Source organism: Chionomys nivalis, chromosome 21 (assembly GCF_950005125.1).
Source record: "Chionomys nivalis chromosome 21, mChiNiv1.1, whole genome shotgun sequence".
Classification (NCBI taxonomy): domain Eukaryota; kingdom Metazoa; phylum Chordata; class Mammalia; order Rodentia; family Cricetidae; genus Chionomys; species Chionomys nivalis.
Genome location: NC_080106.1, coordinates 40,092,984 through 40,112,829, shown reverse-complemented (window position 1 = coordinate 40,112,829; position 19,846 = coordinate 40,092,984). Strand labels below are relative to the sequence as shown.

Here is a 19,846-nt window from a genome sequence, read left to right as displayed (position 1 = left end):
TTTATCCTTGTTTAAAGAGTCAACTAGTGGACACCAGTTCTTTTGCAAGAAAAAAAAAATCAAAGCAGAATTAAAATCTTAAACTATACCGGGGAAAAGCTATAGGATATTTTTGAAAAATTAATCAGAATTTTTTCTTTTCGGAAATATTTATTTATTTAGAGATAGGGTCTCTTTCAGGCTGGCCTTGAACTCACAAGTTATCTACCTTGCTACTGTAGTTTGTATAGACTGGCCTTAAACTCTCTATGTAGTGTGTAAATGGAAATATGCCTTTAAATAATAGCAAAATAAACACAGCTTCACTTTAGCTCATGATGTATCACATATTTATTGATATGAATTCGTTTTCTAAATTTAGAGATAAAACTGGGGAATCCCTGTCCTACAGAAAAAGGAAATATGACACATTAGAAGAAATAACCTAGGAAACTCAATATAGTCCTGGATTTGCTACTATACAGAAAAGTACTTAATTCCTAAGCTTCCTCTATAAATTCTATAAAACAGGATATTATATAATCTTTACGCTATTTCCATTAGTATAAAATTTAATGTAGGTAGTATCAGAAGACCTATAAGGTACAAAGGTAAAATATTCCAGAAATTCCAAGCAGTTTTACCTATAAACTGTATAAAAGTTTCTCATGATATGTAAAAAACACAAAACAAAACTACTTTCGTTCAAAGCGAGTGTCTTTACATATAACGTCAGATGACTTAAGCTAATTGATTAGCAGTGTGTGTGCCAGAGGACAACTTGCGGAAGTCAGTTCTCTCCTGCCACCTTGTGGGAATCTGTGGATTAAATTCAGTTTGCCTGGCCTTTGTGCAAATGCTGAGCCATCTTTGTAGCCCTAAATTTGGCTGATTATTAAAAAATATTTTTAAAAGACTATTAAAAATTGTGTATGTATGTAGAGTCCAGAGGTCTACTTGGGTATCTTCTTCTATCATGCTCCAATTTTTTTGTTTTGTTTTAATAAGAAACAGATCTCTCACTGAACTTAACAATTCTCTCACAGAACCCAGAGTCTGAAGTTTTTGGCTGGACCAGCGTGGGTCAGAGCTGCTAGGATCTTCTTGGTCTCTGCGTTCCAGTGCTGGGCTACAGGTGTGTGCCACCACACACACAGCTTTGCATTTTTACATGGTTTCTTTTACATGGAAGTGCATAGCAAGCGGTTTAATCACTGAAACTTCTTCCCAGACCCTGAAAAAAACACCTTTTACTGTCTATTTTGTTGTTTCAGGAACTTATAACTCGTAAAGATGTGATTCATATGTAAGATTTTGTAATAGCATTTCCGACACTAAAATGATTACTTTAGTTAATTTAGACTGTAAATATTACATGCCTGATCTATTTAAGCAAGTCACTTTTTTACACTTTGTTAGAAACGGCTGGTCCAGCTCTGTGAACAAGTTTACAGGGAGAATATCCTTTGTATCACTGAGTCAGCCATTCTTCTTAACTTTGCCATTTTGAGAAAACAAGTTACTACATTTTACTTGTAATAAATTCCAAATAAAACATACCACGTTAACTATGGTTTTTGAGACAGTCTTGCATATAGCCCAGGCTGTGCTATCTGCATTTCTCAACCTCCTGAGCAGCTGGGATCATTAAGTGTGTGGCTCCATTCCTAGCTATGCTAACAATTTTTTTTTTTTTTTTTTGGTTTTTTGAGACAGGGTTTCTCTGTGGTTTTGGAGCCTGTCCTGGAACTAGCTCTTGTAGACCAGGCTGGTCTCGAACTCACAGAGATCCGCCTGTCTCTGCCTCCCGAGTGCTGGGATTAAAGGCGTCCGCCACCACCGCCCGGCCGCTAACAATTTTTTGATGTACAGTTCAGTGGTTTTAGTACACTTACATTGTTGTACTGTTCAACAATCACCCTTTTTATATTCAGAACTAGTTTCCACCATCAGAAAGGAAAGTCTGTACGCATTAAAGTACCAATTTTCTACTTTCTATTTCCATAAATTTGCCTACTTGATGTCAGACCACGGTACAAGAATGGAGTTGTGTGATAATCTGGAGTGCTGGTGAGAAACTCCAAGAAAACAAGAGTCTTGTGACCTCAGTTTCTTCAAAACACAGAATTGTTCTTAGAATGTTCTTTTGCCTTTCTCCCAGGTATATCAGATAGGAGTGAGTTTGCTTCTGCTGTTGTTACTCATGTGCTTCTATGAAAAAGCATGTCTTTGCCAAGTATGGCCTGTCCTTGTAATTGAGTACCTTACTCATGTGATCCTTCCTAACCCTCAGGTATAAACTGTCTGATGCTCTGAATAAAGTTGGCTACTGCATGAGACTTTAGTCCACCTCATTTTCAGGAACCCGCTTTCCCAGGTTCATGCCACCAACTAGAGTGGCAAACAACTTTATATAACTTACACAATTGGACTTAGACAACTGGATTTGCCTTTTGTTTTTAAATAATTTTCCTTAGCACATATCATAATTCACCTTGGGGCCCACTTGGTAGAGAGAACTGATTTCAAGTTGCCTACTAACTTCTGCCCATGCACAGTGACAAACATAGACACAATAAATGTAACACACCACACACCCTATCGACTATCAAGCCATGGAAAAACCTTATGTTTATATAATTAAGTGAAAGAAGTTGACCAGAGTGTCAACATACTGCATGATCCCAACTGTACATGATGACATGGAAATGGTAAACCATGAAAGAGGCCAGTGATTGCCAGCAGTTTAGGGGGAGGAAGGATGTGTAGTGAGTGGAACACAGGAATTTTTAGGCAGTCAAACTTCTCTGTATAACAGTGGATATATGCTATTTATCAAACTCATCAGACATATAATACTAAGGGTGAACTATATTGTAAGCTAAAGACTTTGGGTAATTATGATGTGCCCATGTTGGCTTATGGATTGTACCAAAGATACCATCCTTTTGGAAAGATGTGGATATAAGGGAATGGAGGGGCTTATCCAATAATTACTCCTGCTTAGTTTTGTTGTGATCCTAAAATTGTTATTAAAGTTTATTTGGGGGGGGGATAGAGAGATGGCTCAGAGGTTAAGAACTCAAAGGTCCTGAGTTCAATTCCCAGCAATCACATGGTGGCTCACAACCATCTGTAATGAGGTCTGGTGTCCTCTTCTGGCCTGCTGGCATACACACAGACAGAATATTGTATACATAATAAATAAATAAATATTTTAAAAAACCCATAAAGTTTATTAGATGAGTTTTACTGTTTGAAAATACTGTCCTTTCAGTATTAGATAGATGATACAGGTACAAAAAACTTCCATAATGCTTATTGATTCAGATACAAAGTTGTTTGATTTTTAAGGAAAAAAATGCTGGTAATAGAGTTTTATGCATAGCATGACCAGTTCTGTAAAAACAAACTGAATAAAGAAATTCATCTTAAGAGGTAACTGCCAAATTGTTAGCAATGATTTTAAACATAAAGGGACAGGATTGTAATTAGTTTCAATTGTGTATTTTTCAACTAAATTTCTTCCATAAAAAACAAAACTAAAGATTATACACTTGCTGCACAGGTTGTTTGCTCATTCTGTTATGTTTGCAAACTCCTTGGGCACAATAACATACTAGTTTCTGAGTTTCCACATTAGTGTATATATACTTTTCACTGGATAGGGCTTTAGACTTCTCACAGCATTTGATCAGTGTTTTAAAAGGTGTAGCTAAGATGATGCAGTAGGCTGACAGTGTAGTAGTGCCTAGATATATCCACATCCAAATCTCTGTGAATTTTACTATCTATGGTTATTAAAAAGAGTGACTATTACATTACAACATAAAATACATTAATAAGAATTTTAAGAAGACTGAGTTTGAAGAGATGGATCATCGATTAAGAGCACTTGCTGCTCTTCGCAGGGAGAACTGGAGTTTTGTTCCCAGAACCCATGAGGCAGCTCACAACCACCTATAGCTAGCTTCATGGGACATGATGCCCTCTTCTGGTCTCTGTGGGCACCCTGTGCATAAGTGGATGCACACACACACACACACACACACACACACACACACACACACACACCCCACATATACACATAAAAAAGAAAAAGAATTTTAAGAAAAGCTGTGAAGTCAGAAGTTAGAGCAATATGGTCACAAACACAGAAATGCTGGGATAATCTTCCAGACAATGGAAGAGATAAAGAACAGATCTAATGGGGTGTGGCGGTGCACACCTTTAATCTCAGCAGAGGCAGGTAGAGTTCGAGGCTAACATGGTCTACATAGAGAGTTTGAGGACAGCTTAAGGGTACATAAAGACTGTCTCAATTTCCCACCTGTACCCCCAAACACAACAAGATTTGTTCTTTGAGCTAGGCTTTACTGGATTTTGGAATTTTTGGCTTCTAGAACTACAACTCGTATTTCTCCTTTCTTAAGTTACCAGATGTGTATAAACTGGCTATGTCAGATCCAGGAGGTGAATTCAGGTATTGTTACATCTCAGGTACAACTTCATGCTTCAATGTTATAGCTACTGAATGGTAGAGAAAAGACAAACCAAATCTAGCCCTCTTAAATGCAGGTGCAGGAGTATTTCTATTGTTAAGTAGTTTCTAAAGTAATTATAATAAGTTCAATTAAAAGAAATCTGCCTTTGTGGGAACTGTGAAAAGACGGTGGATTCAATTATTTAAAGGTATATATTCATTTTGATGTTATTGGTCTTAGATGTGTGTCCTAAAAGGTATATAAGAAGAAAATGCAACTTTGCCTGATCTACTACAGAATTAGACTGGGATGTGGTCTACTGCTCCCTATTTTAAAAAGTTTTTGCTTGTTCCTAGACTGATTTTCTTTTGACTTTGACAATTTCTTTAGTCTTAATTTGATTACCTTGATCATAATTTGATCTAACCTTTTCTAACCTTAAGATTCTAAAGTCAGTGGTATACTCAAATACTGAAAGGTAACTTATTTTTTAAGAACACTTAATTTGTTACCTGGGATGAATGAGTATTTTGCTCGAAATCCTAGTCCTTCAAGTTCTTCATCGGAACTAAATTTAATCCACATGAATCTTCCTGTTGACCTAATTAACGAAGGGCTTTTCATGCCACAGTAACGATCTATGAGAGGTGAGAAACCAAATGGCCCATCTCGAACTTCCAAGTGATCAAAGCGACATTCAAATGACGGCTCTATATAATAGCGCTCGTCAAAGGTCAGCTCTATCCGTTGACGAGGAGCGGCTATAAAGTAAGAGCAGGCAAACAGGGCAGCATGAACAAGACATACATGTGTGGACAAGCAAATCAGTCACGTCAGTGCTCCACATCTGAGAATCTCACTGGGAACTGTGTATGCAAAGCCGTAAGAAAAGCTCTTTTGCAGGAATAATCATGCTATGTTATAGAATTACAGTAACATTTCCTGTGGTATATGTCATTACTTTAGTTAAATATATTTGATTGACTCAAATTAGCAGAGGTGAAAGACTAATTCTTGCTTACTTTAAAAATAATGTACAGTGTGTCATATGTGATACAGAAGAAAGCAAAGGCGCTCAGCACGAACAGAAAGCCCAGCAGGGACACCGGTGAACTTACGTTCCTTATCAGGGAAGTTTCTCATACAGCGATGCACATAGTTTAACTACAGTTTAAACAATTACAAATTCTCATTAAAATTAACTACTATTTTGTCAATGTATTTGATATTTACAAATATTTATCTTTATTATAATTTAATTCACAAACATATTTAAAATTTGTCCTAACTGGTTTAAACAAGTTAGTAGTTTATCCAAGATAAAGTAGAAGTTTATCCAAGAAAACACAGATTTGTTAAATACCTTCCAAAATATAGATACACTCCTTGTTTGGTGGATATGAGTCAGGATAATTTGGTGAAGCAAAATGACCTCCATTGCTGGTTCGAACCCAAATGCCACATTGGGTTGCAGGAATGTGCTTGATTCCAATGTTTTGTCCATCTTGAAGGGAATTTTAAATACCATTACAGCAAAATATAAGAAGCACTCTTTTCTTTCCCCCCAACACCCTAAACAATTGCCTACTCAGTTGCATATATAACTCCACGAGAACCACTGACAAATTTAGTATAACCAACTGATCACAACAGAAGTGGAAGAAAGCTGTTGTATATTATACTTATTTTGAAGGCTTGATGGTAAAGGATACGTTTGCCACAAAGGCACCTGCCACCAAGTCTGACAACCCGAGTTTGATTCTTGGAAGCCATATAGTGGAAGAACAGAAACAGCAAGCTGTCCTCTGACCTCCACACCCACATAAGTTTCACCATTATTTGGTGAAAGTAAAGCAGAATGAATGGACTGGGACAACCAGGTGCAGTTGAGGGTGAAAACTGAGAGTCTGGTGATGTTAATGAACTCACTGACAGTCCCAGCTTTCTCCCACGTGGTCTGTTGAAGCAAGTGACTCTGACAGCAAACAGAGATTTCTATTTTGGGAATCCAATCTATCTAAGAAAGGGTTAATCATACAGACCAGAGAGTCCCAAATGTCAGTTCAAATCCCAGATGAGAGCAACGGTAAACACATCCTATCCATACCTACAGACAACTCACGGTCAGCTTTTCAGTGCCCCCGTTAAAACATTAAGTAATATGCAAGGACAACCAGGAGTTTGAAGAAAGCTTCCAGTATGAAAAACATGTTGGAACACATGGAATAAAGCAACCCTGAGTAAATAAAGCTCATGCAAGGAAATGAAAACAAACAATAAACCCAAGTTATCAACCAACGAGTAACAACAGGGTTTCCAGAGACAGAAAAGCAAATACAGTCATAAAACAAAAACAAAAAACATTCTTTTTTTTTTTTTAAATAGAAGCAAACTCCACCGAACAGAGAAAAATCAAAGCACAAGACAGTTTAGAGCAGAGGTCTGATGCCATAGGTGTGTGCTGAGTTTTACTGGGACATATTAATACCCTTCAACTGCTCATTTTGGTTGCTTTCACACAACAAAACAACTGGGTAACTGTTTCAGAGACAGGCTCATAGAAGCTTAAATATTTATTTGCTCTTTCCATAAAAAGTTTTGTAATTGTTAGTTTATGGAATAAAAATTGAGGAAGTCTCTCCAGATTGAAATAAAAATATGTGTGAAAATATACATAAATTAAAAAAAATATTGAATTCATTATGTTGAACTTCGTAATAAACACAGGACTTCGTATGTTAACTTTAAAAAACAGCAATACAAACCCAAAAAGTCTGTAAGTGTTATAATAATAGGAATTCCCTTAAAACACTAGAGAAAATGAAGGAGGAATTTTTTATTATTAATTAATCAATTATTTTTTCCCCAGTCCAATCAGTTTCCTCTTCCTCTTTCCTCCTTCTCCTAGTCCCTCCCATCACCCTCCCCAACACTGACTCTCTCTCTCTCTTCCTGGATGAGGAAATTTTAGATACTGAACAAAACCAAAATATTTCTAAACCTAAAGACAAAATTTGTATTGAAAAACTTTAATAAGTGGTTTAAATGCTGATTTTTGCTTTTCTTCCTTCCTTCCTCCATTTTTTGGAAAAAAAATTATTTATTTATTGAGACAGGGTTTTTCTATGTAGCTCTGGCTGTCCTGGAACTCACTTTGTAGACCAGGTTGGCTTTGAATTTAGACATCTGCCTACCTCTGCCTCCCGAATGTGGGGGTTAAAGGAATTTGCCATCACCACTCAGTCATAAAACTATTTTTGTTGCTACTTCATAACTATAATTTTGCTACGATTATGAATTATAATCATAATGCAAATATTTTTTGGAGATAGAGGCTTGCCAACAGAATCTTGACACACTGGTTGAGAACCACTGGTTTAGAGAATCATAAGTTCATGTTTTGCAAGATGATGGCATGACTTCAGTCTCCACGACTCAGAGAGTGGTAGGAGAGAACTCACTTCCCAGTGTTATCCTGCTCTACAGATGTGTTCTGTAGCATATGTGTGTCTACCTTTCCCCACACAAAATATAAACAAAGTTTAAAATAGTCATGGTTTAAAGCAGGAAACAGGAAGAGTAGAATGAAAAACAATTTTTCCAATTGTTTATATAGTTTGATTTTTTTATCATGTGAACATATAATTTTGATGAAAATAAAAAATAAAATTGTACAGAAAATGCACTAACTCTAACATGAAAATTTGCTTTAAAAAAACCACAGTAGCTATTCTTCAAAGTCAGACAGTACAACAGGACCGAAGGGTTTTGAAGACTGCACTGAAAGGCTTTCTTGTTCACACTAGAAAAGACACTTTTTTATTCTTCTTAGTGATAAAACTGTAAATTTCATTTAAACTTTGGATATAATTAACAATGTGTTAAAAGTTATTAGTGATGCTGGCTTTTAAAAAGCTTATCAGGGCAAACTTTGTGCAGACAATTTAGTAGCTGATTCTGGTTAAGTTGAGATCCATAGGTTAATAGAATGTTTTTGGTCACTGAAATGATTAAGAGGAATGTGTTAGTTAGTATTTTTTATCAACTAAGTCAGGGTCATTTACAAGGGCACCTCAGTTGTCTGTGGGGCATTTTCTTAACTAATGATTGATGTCGGATGGATCAGCTCACTGGGTAGGGCCACCGTGGGCAGCTGATTCTGGGTCCTGTAAGAAAGCAGACTGAGCAAACCCGGGAGAGTAAGCCAGTAAGCAGCACCCTCCATGGCCTCTGCATCAGCTCCTCCTCCAGGATCCGGCCCTGTCTCCTGCTCTGACTTCCCTTGATGATGCTTTGTAATGTGAAACTGTAAGCCAAATAAATCTTTTCCTCTCCCAAGCTGTTTCGGTCATGGTATTTTATCACAGTAACAGAGAGAAAACTAAAACAAAGGATTATGAAATAGCATCCAAAAGCTGTAATTCTTTCAAACTGCATAAACATGCCATGTACCTCTCCATACTTTACCTTGGGTCTTTTGGGCCACAGCAATCCCTTCCACTACAAGTACTGTTATTAGCAACACTAGAGAAAGAACAGAAAAGAATAGTTAAAAAGTTGTATTTATTTTACATTTTACTATGCCTCTAAGGAAACTCTGATGACAATAAAGGACTAATGACTAAAATCACTGTTTTAGATGGGTACTGTTATAGAGGTCACGTTGGCCTTGAACTCAAAATCTGGCTTCCTTTATCTCCCCCGTGCTAGGATTATAAACATGTGCACACACTTTGGTTAAAATCGCCATTTCTTACCAACATTCACACTGAGTCTTTGAGATATGAAATGCTGTGCCCTTGAGCTAGTGAGAAGGCTGGCTCTTTGGGTAAGGGTGCTTGCCATTGAGCCTAAACACCTGAGCTTGATCTTTGGAATCTATAAGGTGAAAGAAGGACTCTGAAAGTTGTGTCTAACCTCCCATGAGTACCACAGTGGGAATGTGTAAAAGCTCAAACATGTGAATATTCATGAGCACACATACATATTCACAATGTAAATAAACAAATGCTATGTTCTTATTTACTATTTGACTCCAAAACAACCAAAGAAAAGATGTAACTGATTTTGTACTTATTTATATAAGAAGTAATGAATACCATGTGCTGTTAAAAACATTTTTTTTCAACATGAAAACAAGCCCACATATATGTGTTGTGCAGGCTTTTGCTAAGCCTAACCACTCCATTTACTCTACCTGAAGTGTGTTTATGCATTTGGTCAGCTGTGCAGTGTGTTATGCCAAAGCTCAAGTGGCTCACCTGACTTCTAGAAGTCCACTGACACGGCTCCTGTGCATCACTGTGCTGTGGTTTTGCGCTAACGGGAAGCCATATTAGACACTAAAGCTATTTCACTCCTCACCCTGAACGTTTGAGACCCAACCAACAATCTATACCATTTTTTTGTGTTTTGGAGATTTCAAAGACATTTTTTATGAATGGTACCTTCTTCCATTCAATAGAAAACATGCTACCAGGCTGCCTCAAACTACCAGTTTGGTAGATAGACATTTAGTCAAGAGCATTTATCTCCTTCTAAGAAGGCAAAGGTATGGCTACAAAATTAAGCAAAATGCCTAACAGTATGGACTTCAGGAGACAGGTGAATGTTTCTGTCTTATATTACTGTACTAGCTGTGAGGTCTTTTAAAGCTTCATTTTAGTTATCTGCAAAATCCAGAAGATGTACTAATATGATGGGACCAGTCTCAATGGTGTGCATATCATATAGTATGTACCAAGCATTCTGCTAAGTAAATGGTAGATACTGGGAAAATTATCATCTTCCTACTCCTGTCAAAGACTACCTGAAATACAGGTGAAAAGAGAGGTTTAGAGAATGCATAATGGAAACATGGAGAAGGGAACTGGTATTCATTCTTTCGGAGATAAAAGGGCAGAGTGAGGAAAACATCTGGAAGTGAGGTATATAGTGACAGACCTAATTGGACTTGAACTCATGAGAAAGAAATATGGTAGCATAGCAGGTTAGAAAAAAAGCAAGATAAGACTTTAGAGTAAAAATTCTTAAATACCATATTGATGAATTTATACTTTCAATTACAGTTTTAAAAAAAGCACTGAAGACTTTTGTTTGCTTACTGTGGTGTTAGGGAATGAATCCATAGCACTGTGCATGCTATCCCAGTGCAGAACCATTTAGATACATTTCTAGTTACTAGAGGTTTTTAATTTTGATTTTTTTTGTAGACAGGATTTTACTACATAGTCTTGGTTGGCCTGGAACTGCTAGGTAGAGGAGGCTGGTCCAGAATTCAGAGATCTGCTGGGATTAAAGGTGTGCACCACCAAACCCAGTCACTCACTATTGTTTTTTAAACCAAGAGAGTGTGTTACTACTTCTTTCAGACCAATACTCCTAATGGTTGTCTGGAGGCTAAACTTATGAAAAAATCATTTGCCAAGTAAAGTAATGGTGATGTATTGAAGCAGAGAAGTCTGTGGAATTGGAAAGGAGAGACTAATGACATGCTTAAGACACAGTGAACTGCAATTTATAACTTACAAGATGTTAGGGAGAGGGAAATAGAGTGATTGAAGACTTTGCCAAATGACACACACACAGAGAGCATACCTTCAGTGTCTATTAACAAGACTATCAATGTGCGAAGATAGAGTTCTTGTCACTTAGTTTACATCTTAAAATCTAAGCATTCGACCTCTTCATCCTTGGTTTCTTGAATCCTTATTAACCTTTGTCTCCTTTCAACTATATTGACTGCCTTTCCTTTTTCAAAGACTTTTTTTTTTTTTTTTTTTTTTTTATGAATGGTGCTTTCTTCCATTCATTGGAAAGCATACTACCAGTCTGCCTGGAATAGGTATTGAACTTTTATTTATATTTTTATTTTTAATTAGGACACGAAAAACCACTGTAGGCTTTTGTTTGTTTGATTAAAGACTCCATGTCAGAACGAACAATTGTTTTCTTTTTCTTTTAAATTTGTTTTAGGTGTTGTGGGAGCATGTCTTTAATCCCAGAAATGAAGAGGCAGAGGATTTTAGTGAATTCTAGGACATCCAGGGATACATAGTGAAATCCTATCTCAAAACAAAGCACTTCCTACCTTTATACTGGAACTGAGTTAGAGGAACAGAGCCTTGAACTTAAAAAACAATAACCACAACAAAATTAAGAGATTTATGATTAAAAAACCAAACCCATATTTCCCAAACATAGGAGTCTGAAGTTCAGAAAATGAAACATTCCTTTATGTCGATTATCCTCTCAGAGGAACTCAGCTCCTATGATGTGTCATTTAGATGATACACAACTGTTCGATACATTTTGTTCACGTTCTTTTATTTCTAGAATCACAGGTAAACTATCAGTTTTCACATTTATAACTCATAGCTTTAAAGTAAGTGACACCAAGCGAGTAAAAAGGGTAAGAAATCAACAAACATGGGCTGGAGGTGGCTCAGGGGTTAACAGCACATAATGCTCTTGCAGAGGATCTGGGTTAAGTCCCCAGCACCACATGGTGGCTCAAAATGATCTGTAACTCCAGTTCCAGATTTGATGCTCTCTTCTGAACTTCAGGGGACCAGGCACACATGTGGTACACATACATACATGCAAGTAGCACATCCATACATATAAAATAAAGATAAATAATCTTAAAGAAATTAACAAACAGAAGAAGGAGACCAATAGTACAACTAGGAATAAAAAAGTGTGTCAGAAAATTAAAAGCATAGTAAGCAATAAAAACTCACACATATAAAATAAAATTTAAAAACAAATGGTTTTGGGATAGTATATTAACTATAGAAATAGCTGGGTGGCAGTGGCACACGCCTTTAATCCCAGCACTTGGAAGGTAGAGGCAGGTGGATCTTTGTGAGTTCGAGGCCAGCTGGTTTATCAGAGTGAGTTCTAGGACAGCCAGGGCTATACAGAGAAACACTGTCTTGAAAAACAAAAGCAACCCCACCAAATCAAACCAAATGGGTGTGTGAATAATTTTAATAAAGACAGAAACAAATGTTCTTATTTTGCACATTTTATTAAAATATGTAATATATAAATTTATTTTATATACACATGGAAAAAGGGTTATACCATCAGAAATATGTACCAAAATAAAAAACCACAAAATTCAGCTTTATTAATATTAAACAATGTATATTTGGGGCTGCAGTAATGGCTCTGAGATTAAAAGCAGCTGCTGTTCCTCCAGAAGACTAGATATTGCAGCACTCAAAGCCAGTGACTCAAAACTGTTACTACAGCTCTAGGGACCCCACATCTTCTTACAGCTTACAGTTTCCTTGGACATCTGCACAGATGCTGTCTCTCTCTTAACATGCACTCTAAAAATGTAGTTCTTAATGAAGATGAAAAATATTGCTAGGAAAAATTTTAAGGAAAAAAAGAGACTTACATCATGTAGTTTGCAAACTGGGGAGACAGAGCCATTGGCATAAACTTAGTGTGATCCAAAGGAACGAAGAAGGGTTGGTTAAAATAAAGCTCTTGACCAAGTTCTCATGCTGGCCCAAGTGTTCATTACAGACTGGCTGATATTTAAAGCTTAAGACTGGGTGGGATGGTGTACACCTGTGGTAGTTTGAATGTAACTGGCTCCCATAAACTCATAAGGAGTGGTACCATCAGGAGGTGTGGCTTTACTGGTGTAGGTATGGCCTTGTTAGAAGAAGTATGTTACTGTGGAAGCAGGTTTTGAGGTCTCATACATGCTCAAGCCATTCCCAATGAGACAGACTACTTCCTGCTGCCTGTGATTCAAGATGTGACAATCCTTACCCCCTTCTCCAGCACCATATCTGCCTGCGAGTTGCCTTGACGATAACAGACTAAGCCTCTGAACTGTAAAACAAATAAAATAAAAACAAAGTAAAAAATAAAACATAGTTTACTGTAGGTCATATAGCTCATTGGTTAGGTTTGTTTATCTTGGCAGCTGAAATAGGAATATGACTAGGCATGAGACCCCAAAAATTTAGCTTGCCATTTTTCCATGAAAAATGTGACATCAACCCATCCCTCTGTTAGCAAATTGTTACCAGACTTCATTTTTATTGCTAGCTAGTCATCTGGACCTCTTCTTGGAGCCAGCTGCCAGGGAGGGCATCTAGATACCTGTTAGATCTCCAAAATCTCTTGGGTTAATTGGGTTCTGGTTTCTTGTTGGGATGAATTCAAAGTCTTAAAGGTTTTAACATTACCCTGAGACTGGTCTGCATCTCTTGAGAGTACCTGTTAAAACAGCTTATGATACGCTTAAAGAGAAGCCAAATGCTTTCCTTGTATGAAGAGAATCACTGAAAGTGGTAGGGCAGAACACAAGAGGGAACCAGTGCCAGATAAGATTTTTAAAAGTTTCTTTCTACACTGTGTTATTTGGCTGGTAACAATAGATTATTTTTAAGATGGCAAAAGGCATAGCCAGATATCCAAGAGGTATGTACCTCCAATCTCTAACTGCCAAATTCTGTTCTCATAGCTCAAATGAAAATAATCCCAACCCTGACATGTGTCTTTTTTTTTTTTTTTTTTTTTTTTTTTAGGTTAAGATGACTTTCAGTGGGAAGGAGGAAAGAAGAAAGAAGCACCAAGTCAGTGAGGAAGAAACCTCGGCAGTAATTCATTTGGTTTGTGGCTTGTGATGGGAGAGAGATAGGTTTTCTAGGTGACCAGTCCAAGCGAGAAGGTTCTTGTTGGTAACAATGGAGTTAGGTTTGTGAGTAGCTTCTTTTTGGATCGGCTCAGGATACAAAGTTAAATCTAGAGTAAGGAAAAACACTAAGGAAGAAACTTCACAGATCTTATTAAGATGATTTATTCCTGAGTGTCTCAGGACAGGACACCATAGAACAGGCCTTAGTGAAGTTGCAGACTCATACCAAAGTTTTCAGTAGGGGTGTGATGGCATGTCCGGTATTCCACTAAGTTTCTTTGGAGGTAGATAATGGTGGTCTGTGCAGGGCAGAAGGGATGGCTAGGATAGGCAGAACAGTAACAAAAGCCACTATTATATTTCAATGTCAAAGAAGCTGAGTGGGGAAGATGGAAGTATCAGGGAGATGCTAGGGTAGTGGTTCTCAACTTTCTTAGTGCTGCGATCCTTTAATATAGTTCCTCATGTTGTGGTGACCCCCAAACATAAAATTATTTGGTTGCTACTTTAAGACTGTAATTTTGTTACTGTTATGAATCATAAGAATCTGATATGCAGGTTGTGACCCACAGGTTAAGAACTGCTGTGCTAGAGGTTGTTTATGATTTCATCTCATGGTGGATCAAACTAGCATAGGTAGGGAAGACATTTAGAGAAAAATGTTAGCAAGAAGATTAAAGAACTGGAATGGATGTCAATCAATGTGATAACAAGGAGATATTGGTGTTACAGGACTATGAAGGACTACTTCATGGGGAAGTAGCATAAAGAAAATTCGTAAGTTTTTAGCTAGATGCAAATTCATTTTGAAGTTGTGCTGTTCTTGTCCTGGTTCTTGGGAGAAGATGCTTTCTCAGACGGCATTTTATTTCTTTTGGAATGCAAGCTTTCTTTTTAACTTGATTTTGATACTAGTGGCAGGAGTTGATGTCCATTAGCTGAGAGTGAGAGGGTCAGGAATCTTTGTAAATGGTACAACCCTAAAAATGAGCCCTTATGCCATACCCTTTAATTTAGCTGTGATGTGGGGTTCCCCTCTGTATGTTGTGAATATGTTTTATTACCACTGGTTAATAAAGAATCTGCTTTGATCTGTGGCAGGGAAGAATACAGCAAGGTAGAAAATCCAAGCAAAGACAGAAGAGGAAAGAAGGTGGAGTCAGGCAGACGTCATGTAGCTGCTGAAGAAGAAAGAAGCCGGAACCTTACCAGTAAGCCACTGTCTTGTGTCAATACATAGATTAATAAAAATGGGTTAATTTAAGATATAAGAGCTAGCTAGGAATATGCCTGAATCATTGGCCAAACAGTGTTGTAATTAATATAGTCTCTGTATGATTATTCAGGTCTGGGTGGCTGAGAAATGGACACAGTCTCTACTTACATAGCTGTACACAGGTTGAAAAAAGCTTCTATAGAAGGAAAGATAAAGATTAATTAATAGGACTTGAAAGAGTCCCTTTAGTGGGACTAGAAGGAAGCTGAGGTAGTACATTTCTAATAACTCTCCAGGCTTCAGGATGTAAGAGCGAGCTTTGTATACTGGGGGCATGCAGTTGAAGGAATCTTTAACAAGGGTAGCAATACACTATAGGATGTCAAGCAATCCTTTGTAGCAATGCACTTATCCTCTAATAAGCACAGGCTGGTGAAGTGCTCTGCCTAACGCTTAGATGCTAAGTGCTTTGTTCAGCCTGTAATGATCTCAAAAAGAGATAAAAATGTCTTCCTATAGGAGTGGAAGGTCGAGGGAAACTAAGGGAAGAAACCTTGGGTAATGACAGACTAAATATCTCACAAATTCTTACCATCTAGGTATTTATTTCTCCAATGGTCTGTGCAATGTATCTAGAAAACTGGGTATATATTAAGTACAATGGGGATACTGATGGGCTGATTTTACAACTGGAATAATTTGTCTAGTATAATGAATCCTTTCATCACTATAAAGTTCTTAGGGGATCCTGCTGGCAAATATTTTCCATGTTCTAGACTAGTGGTAAGGGAAAGCTTCAGCGCAGGATGAAACCATGCCAGCTATATACCAGTATCCTGTGAAGTGGTACAGCAAATAAACCTTGTCAGACTTCCAATGACCATTAGACAGTTGAGAGATGACCCTGGAAGCATGATTTGGCTTTCCAGGGTTGTACCAGGGACATAATTACAGTCAATATATCGCAAAAGCAGTGATGAGTAAGGGCTTTCGATAATATCCCTTTTCCTATTTGACAACTTTGCCAATATTCTAGGAAGTCAAGATACAAAGGAAAAAAACTGTGCAGGATGGGATGCCAGTTCAGACCCGTCCAAAGATATCTCTTTTAAATCAAATAATGCTCCTGTCAACCTCCATTCCCAACCATTCCCCACTCCTGGTCATGCAGAAAATCCTTGATTAGTTGGTTGCACAAACCTAAGGTTGAGGAGGACACAGGGCAGCTTATATAGGCTACGATATTAATATGCTTGCTTCTTAAAAGAGAGCTTTTATTTGAACTCTTGGAACCTGAGTGACATGAGGGGGCAAAGATATAGTCCTTACTGTCACTGGTAGTCCTAAGGAAGTAAATGTCTTCTGGGTGATGGAGGAAGGTCATTGGTTAAATAATAAAGAAACTGCCTAGGCCCATTTATAGGCCAGCCCTTAGGTGGGTGGAGTAAACAGACAGGATGCTGGGAGAAAGAAGCCGAGTAGGGAGTCGCCATGATTCTCCCACTCCAGACAGACGCAGGTTAAGATTCTCCCTGGTAAGCCAGCTCGTGGTACTACACAGAATATTAGAAATGGGTTAGATCAATATGTAAGAGCTAGCCAATAAGAGGCCGGAACTAATGGGCCAGGCAGTGTTTAAAAGAATACAGTTTCCGTGTAATTATTTGGGGGCATAAGCTAGCCATGCGGGCGGCTGGGTGCCGGGGATGCAGCCCCGCCGCTCATATTACAACATCTGGGCTTCTAGAGTAGACCCAGCACACATGTGACCCTCGATGTATCTACTGTCTGTATAAAGGTTTCTATAATCAGTGAATGGAGCTGTAGCCTTAGCAAAGGTTCTGGATTCTATAATCCTGTCAAAGGAAACTATAGCAAATCTGATTTGATAATGACTACTGGAATCATCTGAGATAAAATCTTTTACAAACTAATTATTGTAGCATGTACTCCACAAAAGAGTTTCTTGTTCATCTAGTCATGGAGAAGTCACGTTGTTACTGCAAAAAAACGTCAGGAGGGACACCACAGCCTGGGAGAGGAAACAGAACAGCAGAACCCAACACGTTCTAACAAGTGATAGTGAGATGAGGTGAGGAGGAAAAGACTTTCCTAGGGAAGTTGCTAGCTGAGTCAGCTGCCAGCATTAGCTAGTTAGCATTCAGTATAGGGAGAGTTGAAAATAGCTTCAAAAGAGGGAGGGAGGGACAGATGAAAGAAGATCCTATGAAAACTGTTCAGTGAGGTAGTAACCTCATATAGACAGGAACACAGTCTTTGGGCTAGTAGGTCTAGCTGCTGTCTGTATTGATCCAATGGTCTGTTTTACCTTCCTAGATCTGAGGTAGGATTCTTAGTGCCTTCCTTTCCCATACATAAATATGTGGAAAGAGAGAATGTAACTGGGTGTCTCAGAGTGAGAGCTAATGTCAGTTGCTTCCTGATATCCTCCAAGAACCGTTTTCCATTGTAGAACCACTAAATATGGTAAGGACAGGAATTTTTCAGTAAATTGTAAAGAGATTAGAGCACCAAAGAAAAGTTTAGTAGCCAGTTCTGGAAAAAAGTAGTAAGTTCTAAAAATTCCCGGAGTTGTCTTTCAGGGCAGGGAAGAAGAGAAACTAAATGTCTTGAGGGCAGTAAGGATAAGATTCAGATCTTTATGCATCAAGACCTAACTCCCAAAGTTTGATAGGGGTTTGACAGAATTGGAGTCCTTATACCTTCTAGAGGACAGGCTATGAGAGAAGTGGAGGCTTTCAGTACAGGCTTCTTGGGATGAGGCATATAAAAATAGATTATTCTAATACTGAAGAAAAATTGAATCATATTAGAAAGATATATTAGCTAAAACATCCTGAATTATCGAAAAGAATTAGGTGGGGTTTTCATCTTATCTTCCCAGGTAGACTGCTGATCCTTTTGTGTTAAAGTAGAAAGGTACTGGCTATGTACTAGATGTACTGAAAAAACACCATAGACGCCAACGGCTGCTGAGGGGGAAACACTGGACAACAAAGTATGAAGGACAATAATCACTGGCTGTTAAGGAATAATGATTTTGTTAACAGCTATTAAATCTTGAAAAAATCTCCATCCTTTCCCCTTAGGCTAGTGGACAGGTAAGATAAAAATACCACAAGAGTAGGTAGAGGGAACATATTTCTTATGTGTAAAATCATCTACTATGAGTTGTATGCCACCAACAGACTTAATGATTATTGCTTAACACTGGGGAGAAATTTGTTAGGATTCACCTGGATTTTAACTGGAGATACTGAACGGATATGATCAACACTAGTACTGGAGTGAGCCCAAAGGTTCTTGGTCAATTTACTGGAATGTAGGCAGGAGTGGCAGTATTAGAACATGGCTTTCTGGAGGGATTAATTATATGTCTCTCCCTTTGGGAAGAAAGAGCTTGATTGTGTGTCCATAAAATTTCTCCCTAAAAGGTACATGGGGGAAGGGCTGCAGCAATCAGTAAGCAGCATAGTGATTTCCAGGAGAGAGCATTATTAGAAAGAAAAGGTTGAGATTTGGAAACTGTCACAGACTGGGTGACAATCTCAACCATCTGAAGGAACTTGGAACTCTGGGGGAAGAAATGAGGGTGTCGAGGTTAATAAGGAACAGAATATCCGCTGTGCTGTATTTAAGGAAAATGGCCCTCAGAGGCTCATCTATCTGAATGTTCCGTTTCCAGTTTGTGGTCCTGTTTAGGAAGTGTGGCCTTTGTTGGTGGAGTTATGTCAGGAGGTGGGCCGTGAGGTTTAAACCCACACCAGGTTCAGTCTTACTCTCTCCCTTGCCTGGAGCTTGTAGATCAGAATGTACTGCTCTGGCACCGTGCCTACCGCCACACTCCCTACCATGATGACCACAAGCTAACTCTCTGGAACTGTTAAGGAGGTCCCAGATTAATCGCTTCCTTCTGTCAGTTGCCTTGGTCATTGTGTCTTTTCACAGAAGTAGAACAGTAACTAAAACACCATGGCAACAGTGATCTGATTAGCTGCTCTAGCCAGGATTTTTGTGACCATGACAAACGCCTGAGAAACAAAGTAAGATTTATTCTGGCTCATTATATCTGTTTCAGTGATTTAGTCCACAGGAAGACTGCTCCATCGCTTCTGGACTGAGAATGCATATAAGGGTAGAAAGAGTGTGGTAGAGTAGAGCTGCTCACCTCACAGCAGCCAGGAAGCAGATACAGACAGAGCACAGGAAGAGGCCAAGACAAGATATATCCCTCAAAGACAAACCCCAGTGGCCTTCTTCCTCCTCAGGGGCTATTTTCTCAATAGCCCATTCAGAATAATTACACATATCAAGTCGTTGATAAAGTTAACACCTTTATGGTTCAATTAACTCTCAATAGTGCCATAAGGTTTTTTTTTTGTGTGTAGGAGTACACTTTATTTTTGTGTGTATATGTGCATGTGTAAGCTAGGGAGGCTGATGTCAGGTGTCTTCCTCGATGACTGCTAATACTACAAC

The 19,846-nt window shown here is 38.2% G+C and overlaps 1 protein-coding gene across 2 annotated transcripts in view; it reads right to left on the bottom strand.

Moving 5' to 3' along the window:
- Neto2 (neuropilin and tolloid like 2) overlaps nt 1-19,846 on the bottom strand; it is a 64,787-nt gene that overhangs the window by 34,874 nt on the left and 10,067 nt on the right. For both annotated transcript variants that reach the window (XM_057753691.1, XM_057753690.1), the window contains exons 2-4: nt 8,931-8,987; nt 5,827-5,967; nt 4,976-5,224 (exon numbers count right to left, since the gene is read on the bottom strand). In XM_057753691.1, the coding sequence (XP_057609674.1) occupies nt 4,976-5,224; nt 5,827-5,967; nt 8,931-8,987 (447 nt within the window). The remainder of the gene's footprint in view (nt 1-4,975; nt 5,225-5,826; nt 5,968-8,930; nt 8,988-19,846) is intronic.